Source organism: Polypterus senegalus, chromosome 14 (genome assembly GCF_016835505.1).
Source record: "Polypterus senegalus isolate Bchr_013 chromosome 14, ASM1683550v1, whole genome shotgun sequence".
Lineage (NCBI taxonomy): Eukaryota > Metazoa > Chordata > Cladistia > Polypteriformes > Polypteridae > Polypterus > Polypterus senegalus.
In genome coordinates this window covers 140003132-140030873 of record NC_053167.1, presented here as the reverse complement: position 1 = coordinate 140030873, position 27742 = coordinate 140003132, and the positions used below count along the sequence as shown (strand labels likewise).

Sequence of the window (27742 nt, the reverse complement as noted above, 5' to 3'; positions counted from 1 at the left end):
GAACGAGGGCAGAGATTCCAAAACCATAAAATCAAATATAAAAAAACTTACAAAATCTCAACAGAATCCAAGAAAGGGAGCTAAATAACAAGAGCAGATGGTAATGCCCCCCAACCCTGGGTTCAGGACTCTCAGATCTTTACATAGACTGCGGTTTGGGGGGCCCTGCCCCCTTGGGGTCAACATACAATAAATGAAATATGGTATCCTTATATATAATTTGATACTATCCGTATGTATGGTGTTCGCGTCAATACCTCAACTCAATACAAGTTAGAACCATGCAATGGGACTCTGCCTCAGTAGTTAGAACATAACGTGGCAAACGCGGACGCAGTATTGCGTGATTGGCTAAGAATGTTCGAATGCTTCAGTGACAGATAACAGTAAGTTCGGTTGGTTTTAGGAACGTTGGTTTGGTGGGGCGTACTTTCAAGGACTAACATCGTCAAATGACTTAAAACCTTCGACAGCTCCGGAACCGTAAGTAATTTAGAACGTATCGCCATTTGCTTGGTCCATCGAAATCTATCTTTGGGCAGTTCGGTTTTGGCTTCCGTCCTTCTGACATCTATTGGCAAACTGAGTAATGACAGCAGGATATTAACAAACGGTCATTGTTTAAATTTTAGCCGATCTCAGATCTAAAATGACCACGCCAACATAATTATTACAACGACTCTAATTAGAGTCGTAAAATACGGTTGGTTTTGAAATTTTGTTTGCCGCAAAAAATCCAATGAGGTGCGCCGAAGAGCTGAGTTCACGTCTCGCCGCCCCATTTAAACAGGAAGCTCTTCATTACATCGGCCGAAAAGGTCTATTTGAAGCACAAATCAGTGTCATGATAACAAAATCATTTCAAGGACTTAAAAAACAAATAATTCTTTGCAGAGAAAGTATGGATTTCACAAATGTAGAATTTGTAGCCCGATTTGATCGGGCTCCCATTTGCTAGTACTTGATAATTTGAAAGTCTAAACACCTTCCCTGGAAATAACAAATAACCTGAGTTAGCAAAAACATGAACATACAACAATGACCAAAAATAACCAAATGTAATAAAAGAAAGAGGAGATCAGAGATGGAGACCAGATGCACACGTCTTAGCAAGCCTCACAGCTCTTTGAGGTATTGAAGCAGGGGCTCCAAAGAGACACGTCCACCACTCTGGAAGTTCTGAAGGGCTTGGTCGATTTTGAGAGGGCTCAGCTTCAGGTCAAGAATGAGGTTGTAGTTGTGGATCAGGCGTCTCGCTTCATGTTTATCCAGGCTCCCTAGAAGAACAATAAAAAAAAAAAACAATGGAGAAACTGTCAAGAATTAGAAGGGGCTAACAGCAGACTTTGATCTTAGCTGCTAGAACAGGACGTCCAGGTCAGTTTCTTGTTGCAAAACTCCAGATGTTTGACTTCACAGTCAGGTGTGGGCATTTCAGCCCCAATTGTTGTTTTGTCTGGTTGGTTGTCTCCCGTTGTTTTTAAAAATCTATGATGGTTGTGATGTCATGGATATCATTGTCATTTGGTAAGATGGGCACGGTCTCACACATGGCAACGAGACTATTTTCTATTTTCCATTCTTCTTACAAGACTGAAAGCAAAGGGTAGGATTATTCCAAGAAACAGGGGATTGTTTAAGACCATCTAAAACACAGTGATAATTTATACTCGTAATATCTTCATAGTGAGGCCCGGAATCTTGATAGACCCTTAAAACAGATGTAGGAAGGGGAACAGATTACGATTCGTCGGAGAAATTTAAGAGAATAAGGGCCGATTTACTCTGATTCATTTTATTTCCAGAGAGTTCCTCAATGTTTTATCGTGTAAAAATGTCCATGAAATGTACTTTAACACCTAGGTGTCTTTTGGTATCAGTGGATGAGTTAATACAGGAAATACTTCAATCATTAGCCTTGATTCACACATACACTCCACAATACTCACATAAGTATGTGACTCTCGCTCATCACTCATCCTCATCACAGACAGCGATAGACGAAGCCGACTGCCTCAGAATCAATGCACTAGCGGGGGGACCAGAAGTCGCTCTGTTCGCAAGGAGCACTCCATGACTCGAGAGTTTGTTCCAGAGTCCCATAACTCTTTGGGTACAGAAGTGCATCCTGCTTCAGTTTTTTTATATGAGGCCATCAAGTACATGGAGCCACACAACATGGGGAGCAAAGCTCTCACGATCAGGTATGGGCATTTCTGTCCCATTTTTGTATTTGGTGGCTGATGTTGTTTTGTCTGGTTGATCAGCTTCCATTGTTTTTAAAAACCCATGATGGTTGTGATGTCATGGATAGCATTGTCATTTGGTGAGAATGGCACAGTCTCAAACATGGCAACATATTGAAGAAGGCCCGTTCTTCTGTCTATTGAAAAAGCGTGGGCCATCATTCTGACGTTCTCTTGTCTCTTTGTGTTGCATAAGTCCAGTTGGTCAGTCAGGTTGGTCCAAGAGTGATGCGGCACAAAGATATTGAGTAGTCAATCAGATCCTGACTAGTAATGTCATGGTCACAATGCCATGACTGGTTAAGTTTGCAGATGGTACCAAGATAGAACATTAGAACACTCTAGACGGGAACAGGCCATTCAGCCCCATAAAGCTCGTCAGTCCTATCCATTTATTTCTTCCAAGAAAACATCAAGTCGAGTTTTGAAATGTCTTACTGTCTACCACAGTACTTGGTCGCTTATTCCAAGTGTCTATCGTTCTTTTTGTAAAGAAAAACCTCCTAATATTTGTGCGAAATTTACCCTTCACAAGCTTCCAACTGCGTCCCCGTGTTCTTGATGAACTCCGTCTCGATCCACTGGACTAATTCCCTTCACGATTTTAAACACTCCAGTCAGATCTCCTCTTCATATTCTTTTGCTTAAAGTGTAAAGGCTCAGCTCTTTTAATCTTCCCTCATAATTCAATTCCTGTGACCCTGAATCAGCCCTGTCACTCTTCTCTGGACCTTCTCTAGTACTGCTATGTCCTTTTTGTAGCCTGGAGACCAAAACTGCACACAGGACTCCAGATGAGGCCTCACCAGTGTGTTATAAAGCTTGAGCAGAACAACCTTGGAATTGTACTCCACACATGAAGGCGCTATATAACCTGACATTATATTAGCCTTCTTATTGGCTTCTGAACACTGTTGGGAAGTCGATAGCTTAGAGTCCACTATGACTCCTAAATCCTTCTCATAAGGTGTATTCTCGATTTTTAGACCTCCTATTGTGCACTCAGACCTAACAAGGCCTAAACTTAATGCAAGTGTTAGGTTCGGCTCTTTTAATCTTTCCTCATAACTCATCCCCTGTAGCCCTGGTGTCAGCCTAGTCACTCTTCTCTGGACCTTTTCTAGTGCTGCTATGTCCTTTTTGTAGCATGGAGACCGAAACTATACACAGTACTCCAGATGAGGTCTAACCAGTGCAAGATGACTCATGTAGGCCCTCAAAGGTCTTCATGATGTGAGACGTGAGTGCCTCTGGTCTGTAGTCATCTGGGGCCTCATGTATAAATGGTGCTTATGCACAGAAATGTTGTGTAAGAATGTTTCCACGTTCAAATCTTGATGTATAAAACCTAAACTTGGCGTAAAGCCACATTTCAATGGTACCTCATACCTTGTCGTACGCAAGTTCTCGCTCGGTTTTGCAGACTGGCGGCACCCAGCGTCAAAGCAGTGCTACTGTTCCTGTGTGGTTACACCTTATTTTCCTGACACGGCTTTATAAATACACTGAAACTAACCGCATATTGTTTATTAGTGTAACGCATCTGATTGTAATTAACTTGTAACAATATAATGGTAGAGGGAACAGCCATAGTATTCCAAATACCATAACTGCTTTAGCGTTGTTACTCTCACTGCACCTTCTTCTTCTTCTTTCAGCTGCTCCCGTTAGGAGTTGCCACAGCGGATCATCTTTTTCCATATTACTCTCACTGCACCACTCAGAGTCTTTATATCACTGTATCTGAGTGGGGAATCACAGCAGCAATTGATCGGAAAGAGAATTATTGGGATACAGCATCAAGCACACGCTGCCTCAGCCACGGCAAAACTTTCCTGTACGGACTTCGCAGTTCACAAACAGTTTCATTCCAAGAACTCTAAACGCACTCAATCAGTCCATCAAGTGCTCCTTGTAGAACTGTTACGACTTATAAGTAGAATCACCTCACTGTAAACTTGCGATACAGTTATAATATCGCACAACCTGAGCCACTTTATAAAGCGCGTATTTACATGTGATGACGACATCATTTTTAAGATGAAATGCAGTGTCAGAGACGGCTGGGGAGGCGACCCGGCCGGGACGCCCAGGAGGACCGGAGGAGGGACTGCGCCTTCCCCAGACCATGTGGGGGTGACCGCCCTGGTTGCTTTGGGGACCATGGGTAGGGAGCTTGGAAGCTCAACCCTGTAGAGGACCGTGGTTGCTGCCAGGGGGCGCCCCGCTGCCTTCGGAGCCCTGGACCTCAGCACTTCCGCCACACAGGGAAGTGTCCGCGGAGGAGTGTCGGGAAGCACCTGGAGCCCATCCAGGCTTGCATAAAAGGGGCCACCTCCCTCCATTCGATGGCTGGAGTTGGGTGGAAGAAGGACGAAGTCATGGAGGAGAGGAGTGGAGGCGGCCAGAAGAGAAAGGCACGGTGTGAAAGGACTGGACTGAAAGGGGTGATTGGTGCTGCGGCACTGGGTTGGTGCACTTTACTAAACTGTAAATATTGTGAATAAACGTGTGTGTGGTGAAACCATCATGTCTACCTGTCTGTGTCCGGGATGTGCCCCCAGCAGCAAAATGTGTTGATTATATTACACAGATAAAACTTTAACTTCATTTAAATAATCTATATTGTTAATAATTATACATGTGAGGACAAGGTGCTGCAGCACTAGCAAGTTCACAGATTGATCCTGATGGATTGTTGTATGCTGGAAGGATAGATGGATAGAATAATTAAACACGTACCATGAAGATATTTCAATGTTCCTTAAAAGTTTTGAAGAATCGTCGTTGTAAGCTTACAGATGGCTTAACGTCTATTACAGAGCTGACTGTGTGGCGATTGGGTATTTGGGGAAAGAAAAAGTAAGGACAGGAATTGGAGGTTAGTACGTTTGAAAGAGACAGTACCGCCACCGAGTTCCCATATTTAATAACATGCTTTCATTCCTATCATCATGATAAAGATATCACGTATACATCTCAGTATTTTAATTATTCAGACAGCTGTAATATCACGAATGTAATGGATTCTGTGTCCTGTCGGAGGAAGAGAGCCGGTTTAAGAAGCAAGTAGTGATTCACACACACAGAGCACATAGAAGATCAAATACAAAACAAAGCATTTAACGTGCTACTTTAGTTACGATGGGATTTGAGAAACTGGTTAATTAAACGATTTTAAGATGAGGTTTATGATGTTCTACTTTAATGACAAAATAAACTACGTGATTAAAGTAGAAACTTCGAGATTGAAGTTGACATTTCGTACTTTTTCCCCACTGTGTGCCTATTTTTTTTTCTCTGTAGCCTAATAAGCTTTCATACGACACTCAGACGGTGGGCTACGACTCTCCTTTTCACGGCAACTTGGATATGTGACAATGTCTTTTTTATTTTGGGCACTGTACGACTTGGTGGACTTGAGCTTTTGAGTTTCTCCAACACGCTATGTCACTCGATCAACTTCTTTTTGTTGTTCATATCACTGTTTAAACCAACAAATTGTACGTTTTTCTTTGCCTCCACTTTGTATTTGCTGAAATTCTTATATTTTCCCCCATAGTTTTCCCATTGTCTTTTCACAGAAGGCTGCGCTTAAGGGCTATTTATATTGATTTGCATATTCATAGAGGTGTAATTCTGGGAGGAGTTGGGGCGGGGCAGAAGACCGGGATTTATGGAGTGGAAGAACATGGAAGTTGGATTACACACAGATTCCTGCATCTAGATTTTTCTGTGTGTAAGCACATTTAGGCTTTTGTGCTTACGTCAAGTTATAGTGCGAATTTTACGCACGGCGTTATACATGAGGCCCCTGGTGAAGAGACCACTGCCTTCTTTGGAGCAGCAACAATACAAGATGTTCACAGCAGTGGCACTAGGGAGATATAGGGACAGACTGAACAGGTGACCGAGAACACCACAAATATTAATCCGGTTTAGAAAGTTATCAATCTATATATCATTGATATATAAAGCAATATCTTTAGAAACTAAAATGCAAATTATTAAGAAGTTAGAAGTGGAAGGAAAGAAAAAATGAAAGAGAGCAGCGCAGAACTTCAAAAATGGGTCACACAAAGAGGGCAGTGTCATCCGCTCTTAATGTTTCGTTATCCACCACCACATCATTTCCTTACTGTTTATTGTCACCTCCCTTCTGCAGGGACCTCAGAGGGCCTGTCACCGAGCACTTTGCAATGTCTACTTGAGTGGCTTTTCTCATCTTCCCTCCTACTCTCCAAAGTACGAAGCCTAATGGATCTGCGATTGAGTGGGGTCTGGCCCAGGATGCCTTGCCCGCCCTCTGATTGCTTGGCTATCTTGTAGTGTGGTTTGGTCTCAGGGGCCGCAGCCTTTCAATCCAACTTTAATTTAAACCTGCAGGTCTTTACTTAGCGATCAGCCTTCCGTGATTTCTACTTATGAATCTCAATCTGAAAAGACCTCTTAACATTTTTGCTATTTTGGATTATTTTGCCATCCAATTATATGGGGTTTGCCTTTGAGGTGCCCCAGCTCTTTATCTTATCTTGTCTCATATTTTACACAGTGTATGTTCTGAAAGGCACTACATCAAAATGTCTTAGAGGTAAAGGAATACGCCACCCATACGCTTTATCTGTTTCATATTCTGCTTTCTTTGATATTGATATCCAGGAAAAGTTTTCAAGCTCATGCTTTTATGGAGGACAGAGATTACAAAATTCCTGATAGACTTACAGCCTGCTGCCACTCAAGCGTCTTCTCTCTCCCAGTCCATGAAGAGCGCTCAGCTGGCTGCTACAGTATCGTACATATCACGAAGATCTGAACATCAGAAACCCAGTGACGAGAACAGGCCATTCAGCCGAGCAAGCTCACTCATCCTATTCATCTGGATAGTTCAAAGTTCATGGATAGTGCAAATGTCGAGATCTGAAGCTCCCTAAAGTCCTACGTGCCATCACACTGCTTGGTCACTTATTCCATGTGTCTGTGGTTCTCTGTGAGGTTAACAGAGTTAATAAAGTTCTCAAACTTTGGGTTTCAATATCCTCCATTTAACTTTTAAGGCCTGAAATGGCCAAGGATTTGAACTTATCATTACTTGGAAATCTGAGCGCAAGATTAAGATCTCAAGATGCTGGTCTGCTTATGATTCCAAGGATTAATAAAATAGCAGTGGGAGGTTGTGCTTTTAGTTACAGGGCCCTGAAGCTGTGGAATGGCCTGCCTGCTACTATATGAGGTGCCCCTGCAGTTCCAGCTTTTGCAGACTCACAACTTTGCTCCAGATTACCCTGCCTAGAGCTGCTGATGAGCTCTGCAGACTGCTTCTCTCTGTGTTAGCCATTAGTACTACAATATAAGTAATATGATATTTATAAACTGTTACTAACCCTCATCTATTCTGTTTCTCTTCTTGCTACCCTCATGTGACACTTGGTGCCACTGTTCTACTGCTAATTTGCTTTCCTGCCTATGGAAAAGTCATCTCTGATAAAGGAACACTGGAATCATCAGGTAGAAGGGTCCTTCCATCTGATTGGCCGGCCCAGCACCGACTGATGTGTGGAATGGCCAGTAAGGGGGATGCGGCTTGTTGGTCGAGGTCTGACTGTGTCTGACTTGTCTCTGACTCCTTGCTGTGGTCCTCCAATGAGCTGATGGGCAGATGATGTTTTTCATTTCTGTTAATTCGTTTCTACTTTGCTTTTTGGTGTATTTGAACAAATCTCAAATCTCTACCCTCATGCAGTATGTGATAGTTCTGTAATTAATGAGTTCTATCATCTGGTCCTGTCTAGAAAGTTGCCCTGTCGCTATGCACCTGCATCCGGTGAGGAGCGCCATGCAAGAACAAAGTCATTTCTATTGTTGTCTCGTATTACAGAGGGAGGCCATGACAGATTGGCCATCTAGCTCTGTGAAGACGATTACTTGTGTTCTGTTTCGTGTGTTGCATTTACCTCATTTTTTTGTTGTCACCCATTGCATGCCCAACCTATCAGGAATGGGGTCTCTCTTTGAATTGCCTTTCCCAAAATTTCTTCCAGTTTTTTTTCCTACAATTTTTTTTAGGGAACAACAAGGCCTGTTAAAGCCCACTGAGACATTCCTTGGGTGGCTTTGGACTATACAAAAAATAAATTGTTGTTGTTCTCTGTGTAAAGAAAACGTTCATAACGTTTGAATGCAATTTACCCTTAACATATTTCTAACTGTGTGTCTCGATATTTTACAGAGGTTAGTCATACGTTAAAACGTTTAAAATATACCATTTTAGAGAGAGTTCCTTCATATCCACCCAAGCAAAGGTGTCCATGGTGAGGCTTATTGGATCATCACACTTAATATGCAGAACCCCATTGGACTTAATGAATTCAGAAATTTGGATTTCACAGGACTTAGCGAATTCATAATGTTTCTACCAATATGCAGCCTTTCACCCTGTGCAGTGTTCCTAACATTGGTCACATCCATTTTGTCACCGATAGAAAGTGCATGCTGGTTCTGAGAGGTGAGAGGACTGATGTTTGGTTGTCATTAATATTAAGCTCTTTAGTTTTACAATGACACAATGTGTTAAACATTTATCTGTTTTTCCTGTTCCATGTCTCGTATGTCCGTGTTCTGTCTAACATGTCAATATGTGTAGATGCAGTGCCACACATGTATCTCGGAGGGTCACCTTCCTGGCTTGTCAGATGTAACCACTAACACTTTGGGACACCAGGGAGCTCAATCACTGACTCTTCAGTCTCTTTTTTAACCCACAGCTCTGAGAACACACCCATGGAGGGCAACTGACTCCACCCCTTGTGGTCCACGAGCTATAAAAGGAGGGACTCTCATTTGTGAGATGAGCGATGGAACCCTGACCATAAATCCTGAGCTTCCTAACTGCAGCCAAAGGCTGAGGTTTGTTTTTTGGTTTTTATTGTGCGCCTCTTATTTTGTCTCACCTTATTATTTCAAGTAAATGGAATCTCAATATGTCATTTGGACTCTTGCATTTATCACGGTCGACAGCAGCAGTTATCATCTTTCTATAATCTCCATGTTTGTTAATAAACTAGCTGTGTAAGCCCATGCTGCAAAAAGCCCAAGCTCCTAGAAACTATGGATTTGGCACTTCAATCAATCAATCGCATAGGTTGTGCATTAGCAACTAAGACAGGTTCTCTTTCTTCGGAGGTTTCGTTTTGCCGACGTGATTGCATCCATTTGTCTATCAGCGACTAAGCGAGTTTTGCTCTCCTCGGAGATTTCATTTTGCCGACATGCTTGTCTCCATTGTTTATCAGCGGCTAAGCGAGTTTTGCTCTCCTCGGAGATTTCGTTTTGCCGACGTGCTCTGCCCAGCAGAGTAGGGTCTTTTTTGGCAATGATGGGGATTCGAACCGGCAACATTCGGGATACCAGCGCAGATCCTTAGCCTCAGAGCCACCACTCCACCACCACTAATGTCTGTCGTATAAGTCAAATGTGGTAGACCCATGCTATTGGTCCAAGAGATTACGATATGCTAACACCCACCCACCTGAGAGAGTAACCACGGAGCACACGGCCTTTTTTTCTATCTATTGTGCCTACGTGACCACACGGTGATACCCAAACTATTCCGAAGAGATGTTTTCACTGTTTTGTGTTTTTTGTATCTCACATCCTCATACACCTTTATCGTAAGAGCATCCCTTATCTACGATGGAGCGTTCGGAAGTCAGTTCAGTCGGTTAAGTTCAGAAGAAAATATAAAGCTGGTTTTAAATTAAAAGTCGTTGAAGTAGAAAAAAAAAATTGGTAACTGCGCTGCTGCAACAAAATTCGATGTGTCTGAGAAAACTGATGCAGGATTGGAGGAGGCAAGAAGATGTAAAAAAAAAAATAAAGTGACGCATTTTTGAACGGTCGTATAAGTCGGGGTCTGATTTTATGATCGATTTTTCGGGTTTCAAGACCTGACTTATACGCGAGTATATACGGTGATTAATTACTGTCGTTGCTGAAGGCAAAACTGGTTACTATTCAACCAACCTCAAATTCTCTTGATTTTTGTTATGTTCTAACCAGTATTTTCCCCCTGGTTGTTGTTCACAGTGTTTTTGCATGTCTATCTTGTTTAGTTTTGCATCATTTATTTGTTTTAACACTTGAATCATTGAAGCCTCTGAAAAGGTCATAATGCCAATCCACCTTAAATTCCTTCACACCTCTCCATCGACGTCTTTTGTTTTGTAAATGTGTCGATCAGCACAAGCAGCAGGCAGTCTGCTTCCGACACAACTGGAGTAAGACGTTAAATTCTCAGAGCTCTTGTGTGTTTATCTGGGTGTGAGGTGCCTAGAGTTGTACTGGGTAAACAATATATGGTTATTTGGAATACATACATGACATGTGTGTTCCGTCACAACAACGATCTGGGTAAATGTAGAACGACAGGAAGTGTGCGGCAAGAAAGGATGAGCACATTAAAGAAAACAGAAACTTTTTTCATGTTCAGTTCATGTAGAGAGAAAGAAACGATATTCACTCGCGGGCAGTTATACATTGCGTTGTCACGATGTAATTCCAAACACGGAATCAAAATTCAATGCAATATTGATGAAAAGGTAAAAGAGAAAAGAGATCGAATATATGGACAAACTGTAGGTGATATGACAGAAGTATGTAGATATTCTGTGGCTTTAAATTTTTAAGTCGGAGACTTGTAGATCGTCTAATTTGTGTTGCCATCAGGGAAAAGTGATGTTTCTTCCCAATGAAAAGGCGTATCAGCGAGAATTAAAAGATTTGTGGTTTGGTGAAAGTGAAATCCACAAACGCTGTCACGCTTGGGTCACAGAGTTGCACAGAAACACACAGGAGAGTTTAGAGACAGAAACGTTATTCAGACACTTCAAACAAACATAAGGCTCTTTCAGGAGTGAATCGAGCTCCGTGTGTAGTCGGAGGGGAGCAGGACCCCCAACAGGAGCAGAGGATGTCTGGGGGAGAAGAGAGACAAGGCAGTGAGACAACATGACAGCTGCTGTTCAGGCTTTTAAATGTTCGAAGCACCACACAAGATGGAGATCACGGTGCACGGCAGCAGCAGCAGCAAGTCAGCAGCTGATCGAGCAAAGAGGAGGTAAAAATAGAAACTATATTTGTTTCCCATTGTTTCACCATTAAAGAGCGGGTTTTTAGAGGAGCGACCGCATCTCCTTCACAATGCGAGTGGCAGAAACGTGAAGTGGCTGGCGCATAGCAAAGGCCAGAAAGGGGGTTTGGCTAGTGAAGTGAGCAGGGGGTGAAGCCCCCTAGTTTTTTTGTATGATTATTGGTTGTATTTTCTGGTGGGCTGGTGCCCTGCCCAGGGTTTGTTTCCTGCCTTGCGCCCTGTGTTGGCCGGGATTGGCTCCAGCAGACCCCTGTGACCCTGTAGTTAGGATATGGCGGGTTGGATAATGGATGGATGGATGTATTTTCTGGTAATTGGTGCTTGGTGGATTACAAAATCCATTATTTGAACCTGTGACTGTGCTAGACGTTATTGGGTCTGGGGTTTGGGACTCAGTGGCTCCCCCTACTGGTTACAGTAGTCAGAGAAAAAGGCGGCTACTCATCAATCACCACTCCAAAGTGCCATTCTGGCTTTGCAGGTGTAAGTGACAATGAGCTGAGAATCTAAAGATAACGTTGTTTTTCATTTTGTGGTAGCTGTTGCCATGGAAATCTATCCCAGAACCACCGAGGAATGCACAACACTTGTCACGTCAGCCTTACAAAGGTCCATGGGTCACTAGAAAAAAAAACAAAGTTTGTCTAAGCTAATCAAGTGAAAAAGATTTCAGGTGAATGCAGCAAATTTACTGTGACAAACGCTTATTTTAGTGCGCCCTTCCGGTCAGGGACTTTGGCTAAAACCCCCTGCTGAGTTTGGTCCTGGTCACGCTGGCACTCCAATAGTTAAGACTGGGAATGTCGTTCATCTCTGGCGAAACGAGAAACAAACGGATGGGCAGAGCCATTATTGCCACAGCACACAGTGACAGTTACGGTGGGCAGCAGTGAACTCGTCACTAAAGATGGGACGTGTTGCATGTGGGTTTGTGAAAGTAAGCTAATGAAGCCGAGGGCTGAGTGGACATCTCCAAAAGTGCACAGGTTTAGCCTTCTCCTTCTCTACCTGTGTAAGCCCCCCATCTCCATCCTCATCGGACATTTGTGTTTAGAGCTGAGGCTTGTGCTGATTGGTGGGCCCGTGCCCCAGCATCGCCCATTTTTCCAACTTTTAGGGCCCAGCAATGGTTCTGTTTCAGCCAGTCTTCCTGTACCGAGCCAACACAATATGACAATAACCTCCCCTGGTGGGCCTACCTGTTTTTTGGTGGTCATACTTGTCCATTGCCATCTCCAGCTTGTTGAAGCGCTGCAGCCACGTCTCAGGCTCTGCCGGGTTTCGGAGCCGCACGTCCCTCACGGCGCCAGTACTCTTAGAGAAACGATGGAGTTGGGATGGCAATGCGACGTCATTCCTTCTGTCTAATCCATGTTCTTCCCTGGCCTGAACAACAACATCAAAAAATAAATAAACTTCTTAATATTTAAACTTCATAAATGAATGACCCGATCTGAAGAGGAATGCAGAGAAATCAAGAAAAAAATAAGAAAGCAGTGCAGAATGGCGGCTCACTTGAACACCATGAGCACACTGAGAACAAAGCAAACTGAAGCAATGGAAATCTGTCGTTTTCCGCTTGACCGTACTGGCTTTATGACGTCACCTGTAAATGCCGTTCGGGTCACAAACATCTCAGGACATCCGTTCATATTCTATCCCCAGTCCTAGCGGCCTCCATGTCGTTGCCAGTTGAAATTCAAGTAACGCTAAAGATCTTTGGCATCCAATCGCCAGCAATCACCAGCAGAGGATTAGCCAATAGGGCGAGGTTTAGCCCGTTGGTCTTTGTCTTGACCAAACCATCATGAACAGAACCACCCGGATATGAATAACACTGGCATTAAATGAGTCATTGGGAGGTGTGATAAATAAAGAATAAGGCCCACTTTTTCAAGTAAAATTATTTTTTTCACAATCATGGCGTAATTCAAAATGAAGCATTTTTGAAATACATTTTTAAAAATAAAATACAGTGTTTGTGGTTTAAAATGAACACTAAACACTCCCCGAGTTGACTTTTACTGCTAAATAAGATTTTCACTATTTAATTATATAATGACCAGCTATGCTACCCGTCTAAAACAGGGTGAAGTCTAAATAATCAGTTTAGACCTCAGTGTGAACATTTGCAGCACACCATCCACTGGAACGTACTGTATGATGTAATGTCTGTGGGCATGCACTTGTCATTCCAACAGATGGCACATTACAAACATTTGTAGGACTCAAATGTATTTCTTCAAATGTTGTCGAAGTGCCATCTGTTGGAATGACAAGTACAATGCATATGACTCTGTTGCATGCCATTTGGAATACGATCTGTAAAAACGATGTTAATGTTTCTGATGCGCCATCAGTTGAAATGACAAATGCAAGGCATTTTAGCAGAACATTGTAGTAGTCAAGCATGGGCCTTTCAGCCCAACAGAGCTCGCCAGACTTACCCACTTAAAAAATATCAAGTCGAGTTTTAAAAGTCCCTAAAGTCCTGCTGTCTTCCACACTACTTGGTCACTTATTTCACGTGTCTGTGGTTCTCTGTGTGAAGAAAAATTTCCTAACGTTTCTGTGAAATTCACTCTTGAGTTTCCAACTGTGTTCTCATGTTGTTGATGAACTCATTTTAAAGTCACCGTCTTGATCTACTGCATTTCCTTCATAATTTTAAACACTTCAGTCAGGTCACCTCTTAATCTTCTCTTACTTAAACTGTAAAGGCTCAGCTTCATAATCTTTCTTCATAATTCATCCCCTGTAGCCCTGGAATCACCCAAGTCGCTCTTCTCTGGACTTTTTCCAGTGCTGCTCTGTCTTTATGGAGACCAAGCTCAGACACAAGTATAAAAGGCAAAGAGTCTTTTATTGTGGGAAACTCTTGCCCAAGCATTTCCCACCACAGCCACAAATCTAATTAGCGCAATACAGCACAATAAAGCACACTTTTCTTCCTTTTCTCTGTCACTTCCTCCTCCACTCCTCCTTGCAAACATCGTCCACCTTCCTCCCGATTCTGAGTCATTGATGTGAGGCAGGTACAGTGGTGTGAAAAACTATTTGCCCCCTTCCTGATTTCTTATTCTTTTGCATGTTTGTCACACAAAATGTTTCTGATCATCAAACACATTTAACCATTAGTCAAATATAACACAAGTAAACACAAAATGCAGTTTTTAAATGATGGTTTTTATTATTTAGGGAGAAAAAAAATCCAAACCTACATGGCCCTGTGTGAAAAAGTAATTGCCCCCTGAACCTAATAACTGGTTGGGCCACCCTTAGCAGCAATAACTGCAGTCAAGTGTTTGCGATAACTTGCAATGAGTCTCTTACAGCGCTCTGGAGGAATTTTGGCCCACTCATCTTTGCAGAATTGTTGTAATTCAGCTTTATTTGAGGGTTTTCTAGCATGAAGCGCCTTTTTAAGGTCATGCCATAGCATCTCAATTGGATTCAGGTCAGGACTTTGACTAGGCCACTCCAAAGTCTTCATTTTGTTTTTCTTCAGCCGTTCAGAGGTGGATTTGCTGGTGTGTTTTGGGTCATTGTCCTGTTGCAGCACCCAAGATCGCTTCAGCTTGAGTTGACGAACAGATGGCCGGACATTCTCCTTCAGGATTTTTGGTAGACAGTAGAATTCATGGTTCCATCTATCACAGCAAGCCTTCCAGGTCCTTAAGCAGCAAAACAACCCCAGACCATCACACTACCACCACCATATTTTACTGTTGGTATGATGTTCTTTTTCTGAAATGCTGTGTTCCTTTTACGCCAGATGTAACAGGACATTTGCCTTCCAAAAAGTTCAACTTTTGTCTCATCAGTTCACAAGGTATTTTCCCAAAAGTCTTGGCAATCATTGAGATGTTTTTTTAGCAAAATTGAGACGAGCCCTAATGTTCTTTTTGCTTAACAGTGGTTTGTGTCTTGGAAATCTGCCATGCAGGCCGTTTTGCCCAGTCTCTTTCTTATGGTGGAGTCGTGAACACTGACCTTAATTGAGGCAAGTGAGGCCTGCAGTTCTTTAGACATTGTCCTGGGGTCTTTTGTGACCTCTCGGATGAGTCGTCTCTGCGCTCTTGGGGTAATTTTGGTCGGCCGGCCACTCCTGGAAAGGTTCACCACTGTTCCATGTTTTTGCCATTTGTGGATAATGGCTCTCACTGTGGTTCACTGGAGTCCCAAAGCTTTAGAAATGGCTTTATAACCTTTACCAGACTGACAGATCTCAATTACTTCTGTTCTCATTTGTTCCTGAATTTCTTTGGATCTTGGCATGATGTCGAGCTTTTGAGGTGCTTTTGGTCTACTTCTCTGTGTCAGGCAGCTCCTATTGAAGTGATTTCTTGATTGAAACAGGTGTGGCAGTAATCAGGAAATTGAACTCAGGTGTGATACACCACAGTTAGGTGATTTTTGAACAAGGGGGCAATTACTTTTTCACACAGGGCCATGTAGGTTTGGATTTTTTTTCTCCCTAAATAATAAAACCATCATTTAAAAACTGCATTTTGTGTTTACTTGTGTTATATTTGACTAATGGTTAAATGTGTTTGATGATCAGAAACATTTTGTGTGACAAACATGCAAAAGAATAAGAAATCAGGAAGGGGGCAAATAGTTTTTCACACCACTGTAGCTCCTGAGGTTAAACCCTATGGAGTAGGAACTTCCATTTCCCACAACTCCCCCTAGTGGCCCCCATGGGATCCAACAAAGTTGAATACCGGGACTACAATAGCTGGTATGCTTTATTTCCACCCATGTGGGGGTCCATACCTGGGCACACTGTCATCTAGAGTCCTGGGGGAGACAAAACCCAGTGTAAAGCGTCTCCCTCTGCCTTTCCACCTCAAGGATGTCCCAGCTGGGTAAGAATGCAGAGCAACCCTCACATAAGTTGTTATTTACATTTGATTTATTGTTTGAAGCGGCACGGTGGTGCAGTGGTAGCGCTGCTTCCTCACAGTAAGGAGACCTAGGTTCACTTCCCGGGTCTTTCTTGCGTGGAGTTTGCATGTTGTCCCCGTGTCTGTGTGGGTTTCCTCCCACAGTCCAGAGACGTGAAGGTTAGGTCCATTGACAATCCTAAATTGTCCCTACTGTGTGCTTGGTGTATGTGTGTGTGTCCTGTGGTGGGCTGGCACCCTGCCCGGGATTGGATCCTGCCTTGTGCCCTGTGTTGGCTGGGATTGGCTCCAGCAGACCCCCGTGACCCTGTGTTAGGATATAGAGGGTTGGATAATGGATGGATGGATGGATGATTCATTGTTTGATTGAATAACAAAGGGAGCAATTACTTTTTCACACAGGTGATACAAGTCAGTCAGCCATTTTCTAACGCGCTATATCCTAACATAGGGTCACAGGGGTCTGCTGGAGACAATCCCATCCAACACAGGGCACAAGGCAGGATCCAATCCCGGGCAAGGTGCCAGCCCACCACAGGACACACACATGCAAACACCAAGGACAATTTCAGAATCGCCAATCCACCTAACCGTGGGAGAAAACCCACACAGACACGGGGAGAACATGCAAACTCCACGCAGGGATGACCCGGGAAGCGAAACCAGGTCTCCTTACTGCGAGGCAGCAGTGCTACCAGTACGCTATCATGCCACCAGTGATGCAAGTATTGGTGATTTTTTTGTTCCCTTCAAGAAACTGAATGATCATTTAAATACTGTGTGTTGTCTTTTGGATTCTACTAAATGTATTTCGAGAGCAGAACCGATGAAGTGTTAACGATTCAGCAAAAATAGAGGGAATCAGAGAGGGGGCACATACTTTTTCACAGCACTGTGTTTTATTTGCCAAGTCAACTGGCTTGTGTAAAATTCTTTTCAATTTCCCTACACCAGCCGAGTGTCCCACCACTGCCATCTGCCTTCACTTTACAATCCCTAAAAGGCCCATTAATTGACAATGAGAGCAGGAGCGGGTCACACTGCAAACCTCCAAGCATCGCGTGGGCTTCCTAATGAGCTTCTTGAAATTCTGGTGTTCACACAACAGGCCAACATGCAGCTAAGCCGATGGCCGACACTCATACAGATTATGGCAGCTTGTGAGGCCCTCGGGTGCTTCCTGGATGCGAATGACATCTGGGCCGTGTAAATTGTCACCCTGTCCTCCTGAATGGGGCAGTAAAGCAGCTGTCACTGAGCTCAGTGACCCCTTTGTGGCCAACGGTGATTTGCAGAAGTTGTTCAGTTCACCTTAGCGAGCTGGCAGAACAGGCAGAACATGCTGGCTGAGCCCTCACCCACCAAGCGGCCTGCTGACTCTTACCTGATGAAGGTCTTTGTTGTTTTCGTCGTCTGGATTCTCTGCATTCAAAAAATAAAAAGTTCCAATCAGTCCTTGTTTCATATGGCGCCTTTCATGGCTATTGTCGCAAAACAAATTCTGAAAATCTACTACAGTCAAGGCCAAAGCTGCCCACCTCAGATAAGGATGTTCAAACTCCACACATCATGTCACCTTACGTGCTGTTTGTGTTTAAGGTCATCAGGGTGTCACCTTCATGTCCATACGAGGTCATGTGACAATAATGGCTAACAGACCAATTGATTTCAGTTTTTATTTCATAGATTGGATTTTCAGGGGGCTTCCATCCACTTTGTTAGCATTAGGTGGTGTTACCTTTCAGTTGAGCCGCTTATGGCTACCTACCACAAGCTCCTCGCTATCCGTGGCAGGACTTCTCGATCAGCCCTCTTGAAAAAGCTGGTGAACATCAATGATCTTTGAGGGACTATTTGCTTTACCAATTTCTCTCTGCCTTTTGGATCAAGGACACTGTGATGGCCACTCCAATACTTTCACCTGGTTGTCTTTAAGCCACGTTGATACAACGTTTAAGGTATGTTTTGCCCACCTTGTCCTCCTGGAAGACAAATTTGCAACCAACGTTGAACTTCCTGGATGGTGACCTGAGGTGTTTCTTCAGAATTTCTAGATAGTCCTCCTTCCTCACAGTGCCATTTGTTTTCTGAAGTGCCCCAGGTCCTTTAACCCTGTGGTGGAAGATATGGATGGACAGACGTTCCGGAAGGGAAGGCGGGTGTTTCCTTCACCGGACATATGAGGCCAACCCTATGCCACTTCAAGAAATGGGGCAAAGAAAACCCGATATCACCCAGAAGACAGGCATGGGATGTTGATCCCAGAAGGAATACACTGGCGTCCCGGGCTGGGTTAGATCCAGAGACAATACCCAGCCAGGGGGCCGGTATAATGGAAGGAATGGGGAGGACATTGATTCGGTACATCTCCCCCCCCAGGATGTTAGGTGGCAACCTCCCACAGAGACTCTTGCAGGGCACTCTGGAACCTCTAATGCCTTGGTGTAGCCCTGTGGTGTTCTGTGGGGGCTGCCAGAGGGAGCTGAAGGTGTTAATGATCCCTAAATAATGGGACTTACGATTAACCCACAAGTATTTCCTTTGGACTATGCCCTAGTACAGGAAGTACGTCCGGATCTAAGATAAAAGAGTCAGTCAACCTCAGCCAGGTGAGTCAGAGTCTTGTAGAAGTGGACAAAGCCCACCTGGGAGGTGGTGAGGAGGAGAAAAGGAAGAAGAAAAGCAAAGGGGGCTGTGTTTGTGGTGCTTGGAACATTTGTGGAAGGTTTCTGCTTTTATTTGAATGGGACTTGTGTTTGTGAGGTTGTGTGTGGGGTTAGGGCGCTGCAGTGCCCCCTGGTGGTTCACAAACCCAAAAGATTTATGACGCTGTCAACCCCATGCCTCACTGTGTACTTTGACTGAAGAGCCTCACCCTTTTCTTCCTCCATAAATAGCGGTGATCAATGCGGCCAAACAGTTCCGACTTTGTGTCATCTGACCACAGAACGCTCCTCCATAAGGTCAGGTCTTTGCTGTAAGCTTCAGTCTGACGTTTTAAATGTTGGTCTTGGAGTCGCCTCTTCTTCCCTGCCTGACAGCCATCCAGGCCATGACAATGAAGGACTCTCTTAATGGAGGACGTAGATACTTTGATACCTGATGCCTCCAACTCCTCCAGTTCTCTTGTTGCTGTCTTGCAGTTCGCTCATCTCCAGGACTTAAACTGTTCAGGCCTCCTTCCTGAATGACGCACTGCCCGTGTGGTCCCCAGATATTTGTCTGTGCCTACAATTGTTTGAAGAGAAGCTTGCGGTACCTTCAGGTGTATGGAAATGGCTCCTGAGGAAGAACTGCACTTGTGGTGGTCCACAGTTCTGTGTCTGAGGTCTTGGCTGAGTTGCTTCGATTTTCCCAAAGACAGCAGGGCACTGGCCTAAAGGTAGGCCCTTAAATTGAGCCAGAGGTGTACCTTCAGTTACCTCAATTGGCCAATCAGAGACTTTTTAAAGTCATGATACCAATTTCTGGAAACGTCCAAAGCCTTTTTAAACAGACATTCATCCTGATATATGGAAACTTGTGACCCACTCAGAATCTGATTTTGTAAATTAAGGATGAAATTAATTTATCTCTTAACTATTATAGTAACTGCCGTGACCACTTATGAAAATAAAGCTGAGACCCTAATGGACTTAACTTAATGAGTGTACAGTATGTTGACATGACATGAGAGGAGTCAGGAAACCTGGAATTTGAAAGTCTGCAGCCAAGGGAGATGGAAACCTTTGACCTCGACTAGAATAATGTATCCTCCTCATTCACAACACCTGACACGAACCCAGGAAAGGTAAAAGGGTACGGTGAACCCGGGGGCACTTCAGCTGTCCTTCATGCTCTGAGACAACCTGCCCTGGTAGCCACAAGCGTGAGAGTGTGTGTGTGTGTGTTACCAAACTGGCACCTCAACCATACAGCTGTGACTCCGCAGAACCTTCTGGACAAAAAGTTTCAAGTTCCAGCATCCTGCTCTGCCCACCATGAATGTCAGAGTCAGCACATGGCACTCTTAGAGCAACTTCACGGTGTGTAACAGAAGAGGCTTCATATCGGGGCTGCAAAGGTAAGATGATGCAGTCAGTCAATTTCCTTTTTTGTTATTCTGGTGTGTGTTCAGAATAAAGTGTGTGTGTGTATACATATATACATACACACACACACACACACACATATATATATATATATATATATATTGTGACGGACAGCCGGGTCCCATGCCCGGCAGGGACGCCCCTGCTGCTTATGTTCTGGGGGAGCCACCATGGGCACTCCAGTACCTCCCCCAGGACGCTTGGTGGCAGCCTCCATGGCTGACGGTGATTCCCCAACCATCCGCAGGGCTCCATGGGAGATGGAGTTATCCACAGCCTGGTTGGGGGCTCGGATGGCCGCTAGGGGGAGCTGCATGGACTCAGCAGCCTGGCTGGACGAATCTTCAGCCCCACCCGGAGGTGCATTAGGACCAGGTGGTCAAGCACCTGGAACACTTCCGGGTGGGTTATAAAAAGGGCCAGCCACCACCACTCAGAGAGCCAGGGTTGGGAGGAGGAGCACTAAACTTGAGGAGGAGTGGTGGAAGAAGAGAAGAAGGATTGTTGGTTGGGTTTTCAGTGTGTGCTTTGGGACTGTGTTTGGGCTGTGTGGCACGGGGAAGACGTGTCCCACAGCTGAAGAAAAATAAAAGTCTTTTGTTCTTTTTATACGTGCCTCTGTGTCTTTCTGTGTCGGGTTAGGCGCCTATATATCGCCTTTGTTACAATATATATATATATATATATTGTCACGCACGCGCGAGTAGGAGGCAGCGGATTGATTGATAGCACCTGGGAAACCATTAGCCGCCAGGGAATGGCGGGTATTAACTTTCTCCCTCTGCTTCCTCATAGAAAGAAAGACCTTCCTGCACCATAGGCCTGGATTGACGCAGTGCGGTACTTCCGCCCTTCCTCCGCCATCTTGCCCTGACGTCATCCTTCCCATCCTCCCTTGCGGTCCTTCCCAGCATTCCTCCACTTCCGGCTCCTCCCCAATAAAGGCGCGACGCCAGGAGTCGCGCGCGCATTATGAACTGTTTGTTTATAATTTTGACCTGTTTTTGTTTGTTCTGTACAATATACGGGCCGGAAACCCCAACCCTTGCTGTCTCCTCGGTCCTTTACAAGTGGCGAGTCGGCAGGATAGAGAGATCCCGGAATGACGGAGGGACAGGACCTCAACACGTGCTGCAGATGAATGACCAGCTCCAGGCGCTGCAGCTGCGCAAGCCGCCACCACCGGGAGCTGGAGGCCACGAGGCCAGGTTAGTGGAAGCCCAACGGGCGAGACCAGCACCGCCCAGGCAGCCGCCTCCTCCTTGAGTCCCGATGGGCCCTTCGGAGGACGTCGACGCCTACCTGGGCATGTTTGAGAGGACGGCCACCCGGAACGAGTGGCAGCGGTCCAGTGGGCGCCCATCCTGGCGCCATACCTGAAGGACCAGCGCTGCGGCCTATTATGACCTCCCTGAGGAGGAGGCGCTAATTACGACCTCCTCAAGCCCAAATACTGGCCCGCACGGCATTAGCCCGGGCCAGCAGGCGGCCGAATGGCGGAACTGGGTCTTTGACCCTGAAAAGCCCGCTCGCGCCCAGGCGTTCGAGTTCTGGGGCAAGATGGGCCGCTGGCTACGGCCAGAGGGACCCGACGGGCGGAAAGTGGTCGAGCGGGTGGCCTGTGAAGGCCTGGTCAATGCGATGCCCAGTTCCCTCGCCCAGCAGGTCCGGGGACACGCCTATCAAAACATGTCGGGCCTCCTCGACGCCCTGGAGCGCCAGTTGGCGGTCCTCCGACTTGGGGGTCAGAAAAGCCTGCTCGCTGGAACCGCAGGGACGGGCGGCCACCCCGAGCCCTCGACGCGCTGCAGAAGCGCCAGCCAGAGCCAGAGAGCCGGGTCCGCGCGCTGTTTCAAGTGTGGCGAGACCGGTCACCTGCTGCCAAACTGCCCCACCACATCGCCCGGAGCCTATGGACTGCAGCTGGACGTCGTCGGAGAGGTATTGTACCCGCCGCATCCCTTGGCGAGTCGAACACGGGAGTGGTGTTGCTAAATGGGCACGCCGTGGTGGCTTTGTTTGATTCCGCAGCAACATTACCATTGTTGCTCGCCGCTTTGTCTTACCGCAACAGTGGTTAAAACAGCATTTGTTGGTCACCTGTGTGCATGGGGGACTAGGTCATATCGTTCGCTCACTGCTATGTCACCTGGAAGGGGAACCAATCCAAATGACGGTCGCTGTGTTACCTGACCCCCTTCCCAGTGATTTGGGACAAGACTGGTCTAAAAGAATCAGCGGTAAGCCATTCGCGCTCCGGGGCCTCGTTGGATCTTGTTATGAGGGGAAAAGGCACCCCCCCGCGGCCTCCACGCCGTGCACAAGGGCAGGCCCTATGGGCGCTGGTGTCTCGGGGACCTTTCGGCTACGGACCTTGACCGGAAGATTCCGCCGGAGAAGGGACTAGCCAGGAACTCTTCCGGGCCCAGGCCCCAAGACCCTCTCGGCGCCTGGACCATCAATTTCGTCCACGCCGCCTCCTTTAAGAGGGAGCAGTGGAATGATGACTCCCGCGCTTTGCCCGAATGCGTTGTTCTGCCTAACAGCTCAACAGCGGACGGATCCACACCGGGAACCCTTCTTTGTCCTTGAGAATGATCTGTTGTACCGAAAGTGGCTACCCATGAGGGCGAGGTGCGGAAGTTGTTGCTAATTCCGCGTACCTTCCGGCGGGAGATATGCGAGTTGGCACATGCTCACCTCCTAGGCGCCCACCTGGGGCGAAAAACACTGGAGAGGATTAAGCCCGCTTTTACTGGCCTGGGATCAATGAGGAGGTCCGCGGTTCTGTCAATCCTGTCCGAGTGCCAGACCCGCCAGATTCCTAGGAGGGACCGTGCTCCTCTAGTCCCTATTCCCCTCGTGGACATCCCTTTGAAAGGATAGGGGTCGATTTGGTGGGACCCTGGAGCCCTCAACCCGTGGCCACAAGTATATCCTAGTCATGGTGGACTATGCCACCCGGTACCCAGAGGCGGTTCCCCTGCGCCCGCTAATACTAAAAGCATCGCACGGAACTGGTTAATTTGTTTTCACGCGTGGGCATACCCAAGGAGGTCCTCACGGACCAGGGTACGCCCTTCACTTCGGATACGTTCAAGGAGGTAGCCAAATTACTGCAGATAAAGCACCTGAAAGCGTCAGTCTATCACCCGCAAACTGGCGGGTTGGTCGAACGTTTAATCAGGCGCTTAAGCAGATGCTCGCAAGGTAGTCAGCGGACGGCAGGAACTGGGACCAGCTCCTCCCCCGTGCTTTTGCCTACCGGGAGGTACCCCAGGCCTCTACAGGCTTCTCCCCTTTTGAATTACTATACGGGCGACAACCCCGGGGAATCCTCGACATCCTAAAAGAAGGCTGGGAGGCCGAGGCTCTTCCCTCCTCTAACATTTTGAGTACGAGCGCAACGCGCGACCGACTCACAAAGATCAGGCCCCTCCTAAAAGAGCACGTGACTCGTGCGCAAGCAGCGCAGGCCGGTGTTACAACCGCAACTCCGTCCTCAGGGAGTTCCGCCCGGGGACCGAGTTATGGTGCTCGCCCCGACCTCCCACTCGAAGCTGCTCGCTCACTGGCAAGGGCCTTACGAGGTTAAGGAGAGAAAGGACTGCGTCGACTATTTGGTGAAACAGCCCAATCGTCGACCGAAAGTGAGAGGATCTATCATGTCAACCTGTTAAAGCCCTGAGAGATAGAGAGGAGCTCCCAGCTCCCATAGGTCACTCTCCCTTTCGCAAGCACAACTGCCCTTAACCTCGGCGAAGAGCTGACCCCAAGCAGCGGCAGGAGTTAGCCCAAACACTCCGAGCCATCCCCGAGGTAGTGAGCGAGTCACCCGGCGGACCGCTGATTGAGCCCGATATAGTCACGGAGCCGGTGTAATCGTCCGGGAGAGGCCCTACCGACTCCGGAGGCAAAAGCGCGCAGAGGTCGAACTGGAGGTGAAACGTATGTTGGACATGGACATAATTGAAGAGAGCCATAGTCCCTGGTCCAGCCCTATTGTCCTCGTCTCCAAGCCAGGCGGCTCCTGGAGGTTCTGTAATGACTTTAGGCGTCTGAATCAGATCTCCAAGTTCGATGCCTACCCCATGCCCCGCATTGGCGACCTCCTTGAGCGGCTGGAGTGCGGCTCGTATCTGACTACCCTTGACATGACAAAAGGGTATTGGCAAATTCCTTTAACGGCATCCGCAAAGGAGAAAACGGCCTTTAGCACCCCTAGCGGGCACTGGCAGTACAAGGTCCTCCCATTTGGGCTGCACGGGCCCCGCGACCTTCCAACGTCTGGTAGATAGAGTGCTGAAGCCCCACCAGTCCTATAGTGCCGCCTACCTGGATGGCGTTGTCATCTATTCCGCACCTGGGAGGAGCATCTACTGCAGGTCGCAGCTGTCCTCCGAACACTGGCTAAAGCCGCCTCCGCATAAACCCCGGAAGTGTTTTTGGATTAAAGGAGGCCAAATATTTAGGCTACCTCGTGGGACAAGGACAGGTGCGGCCACAGAGCTCCAAAGTTAAAGACATCTTAGAATGGCCCCGTCCGAACAAAGAAACAGGTGCAGGCTTTCTTGGGGCTTGGGTTACTACCGCCGGTTTGTTCCCGTTTCTCGAAGAGCAGCACCCTTGACTGACCTGACAAAAAGGGCGCTCCCTATCGTGGTGTGGACCGACAAAGCAGAACAGCGTTCAGTGACCTAAAGAAGGCCCTAACGCCGGCACCTGTGTTACGGACGCCCGATTTTGGGCTCCCGTTTATTCTCCAGACCGACGCTTCGGACACAGGCCTGGGTGCCGTGCTGAGCCAAAGCGTCGATGGTGTCGAGCACCCTGTGATGTACCTTAGCCGAACTGATGGACCGAGACCCGCACGCGGCAGTGGAGAGGGAGGCCTTGGCCATTAAGTGGGCAGTGACCCACCTCCGTTACTACCTGCTGGGTCGAATTCGCTCTGGTGACTGATCACGCTGCACTTCAGTGGATGTCCCTACACAAAGAGTCGAATCCGCGGGTCACCAGGTGGTTCCTGGACTTACAGCCGTATAAGTTCACTGTCACTTATCGGCGGGCACCCTTCAGGCCAATGCCGATGCCCTCTCTCGTATTCACGACCTCTCGGTTAGGTCCGCCCGACCTGACGGTCCTGGGCTAAGGGGGGGATCGTGTCACGCACGCGAGTAGGAGGCCGCGGACTGATTCGATAGCACCTGGGAAACCATTCGCCGCCAGGGAATGGCGGGTATTAACTTTCTCCCTCTGCTTCCTCATAGAAAGAAAGACCTTCCTGCACCATAGGCTTGGATTGACCGCAGTGCGGTACTTCCGCCCTTCCTCCGCCATCTTGCCCTGACGTCATCCTTCCCATCCTCCCTTGCGGTCCTTCCCAGCATTCCTCCACTTCCGGCTCCTCCCCAATAAAATGGCGCGACGCCAGGAGTCGGCCGCATTATGAACTGTTTGTTTATAATTTTGACCGGTGTTTTTGTTTGTTCTGTACAATATACGGGGCCGGAAACCCCAACCCTTATTGCTGTCTCCTCGGTCTTTGACAATATATATACATACATACATAAATACATACATACACTGTATTAATGTGCTTAATTACTTCAAGAGCATCTGCAAAAAGACAAATATCCTATCTATCTATCTATCTATCTATCTATCTATCTATCTATCTATCTATCTATCTATCTATCTATCTGTTATATAGTGCCTTTCATAGCTATCTGTTTATCTATCTATCCATCATATATAGCGCCTTTCATGTCTATCTATCTATCTATCTATCTATCTATAGCGTCTTTCACAACTCTTACTGGGAGGAAAAACGTTAACATTATACAAAGTTATTGTCTGTTTTACCTGCATTTTTATCACTCTTAAATTTAATATTGCTTTTTTTTATCGGTATGCTTCTGCTGGAGTATGTGAATTTCCCTTTAGGACTAATAATCTATCTATCTATCTATCTATCTATCTATCTATCTATCTATCTATCTATCTATCTATCTATCTATCTATAGCGCCTTTCATATGTATCTATCATATATAGCGTCTTTCACAACTCTTACTGGGAGGAAAAACGTTAACATTATACAAAGTTATTGTCTGTTTTACCTGCATTTTTATCACTCTTAAATTTAATATTGCTTTTTTTTATCGGTATTCTTCTGCTGGAGTATGTGAATTTCCCTTTAGGACTAATAATCTATCTATCTATCTATCTATCTATCTATCTATCTATCTATCTATCTATCTATCACACACGTGTGAATAGGAGGCAGCTGAAGGGCTTGGAGAATAATGGTAACACATCTGCCCAGGGGGTGGCGGGGTGCACTAACGCTCTTTCTAATTTCTCCACAGACCTTTCCTGGTAAATCCCACCAGGAGCCACAGCCTCGACTTGGGACACGCCACTTCTGGTCCCAGGGCCCGAGGACGACATCACTTTCCCCAGACTTCCTATAAAGCCATCACTCCCTTCCTCTGGAATGGAGTTCTGTTTTGGACTCTCGCTTGTAACTTATACTAGCTCTCAACTTTCATTTTTTGCATCCAGGATACAGATTATACGGGTGGCTGCCCTAAACCTTTGCCGTGTCTCGGGTCTCTTCTTGTCACAAATGATTTTTGCATACGGCTGCAACAGAAGAAAATGTGAAAAAAGTGAAGGGATCCGAAGACTTTCTGATGGCATCGTATATAAGATCAAAGTCATTGTCTATAATATTCTAATTTCCTAAAACGGTGGGCCACAGCCGATGAACAGATTTCCCCTCTACCACACCCAACCATGACAACAACCCACTCTGACGATCGTGCTCATTTCACCAAAGAGGAAAAGCATTGACAGCTCTTGACTCTCTGGTGATCACATTGGACCCCCCATGCCACACTCGATTCACCGAGAAGGACCACCCCTCTCCTAACACTTAATTCATGGAAGGTCATGAAGACACTGGGGTCGCGATACCACCAAGGTTGGGAATCACTGATGTAAATGTTAAATAATGGTTACGCAAAAAAAATTCAAATGCCATATAACAATAATTAAAAAATAAGAAAAAACACTAGAACAACAAAATATACACACTTGATCTAGGGCTTTAAAATAAAACAATGTATAGGAAGGATTTTGAGGTTGGGAGCATGTGCTGATTACAGCCACACCCACTACATGGCGGACCACCCAGATTGAGATCCAAGTGCAGCTGTGCAATGGGTGACACCTCAGCACCAGGGATGGAATTCAGAAATCTGGAAAGTGAGACTGGGTGGCAGTCCTCAGGAGTCTCTGCATGAAGGTATCTACCAGTTTCATTGGTCTGCCTTGTTGCTCTAGGT

The 27742-nt window shown here is 46.2% G+C and overlaps 1 protein-coding gene across 1 annotated transcript in view; it reads right to left on the bottom strand.

Annotated features, from left to right (window-relative positions):
• Positions 1-880: 880 nt before the first annotated feature.
• The window catches only part of LOC120514748 (uncharacterized protein C1orf87), a 68171-nt gene continuing 41309 nt past the window's right edge, over positions 881-27742 (bottom strand). Inside the window, exons 10-12 of the mRNA XM_039735275.1 lie at positions 17686-17723; positions 12591-12777; positions 881-1277 (exon numbers count right to left, since the gene is read on the bottom strand). Of these exons, the coding sequence (XP_039591209.1) occupies positions 1117-1277; positions 12591-12777; positions 17686-17723 (386 nt within the window). The 3' untranslated portion in view covers positions 881-1116. The remainder of the gene's footprint in view (positions 1278-12590; positions 12778-17685; positions 17724-27742) is intronic.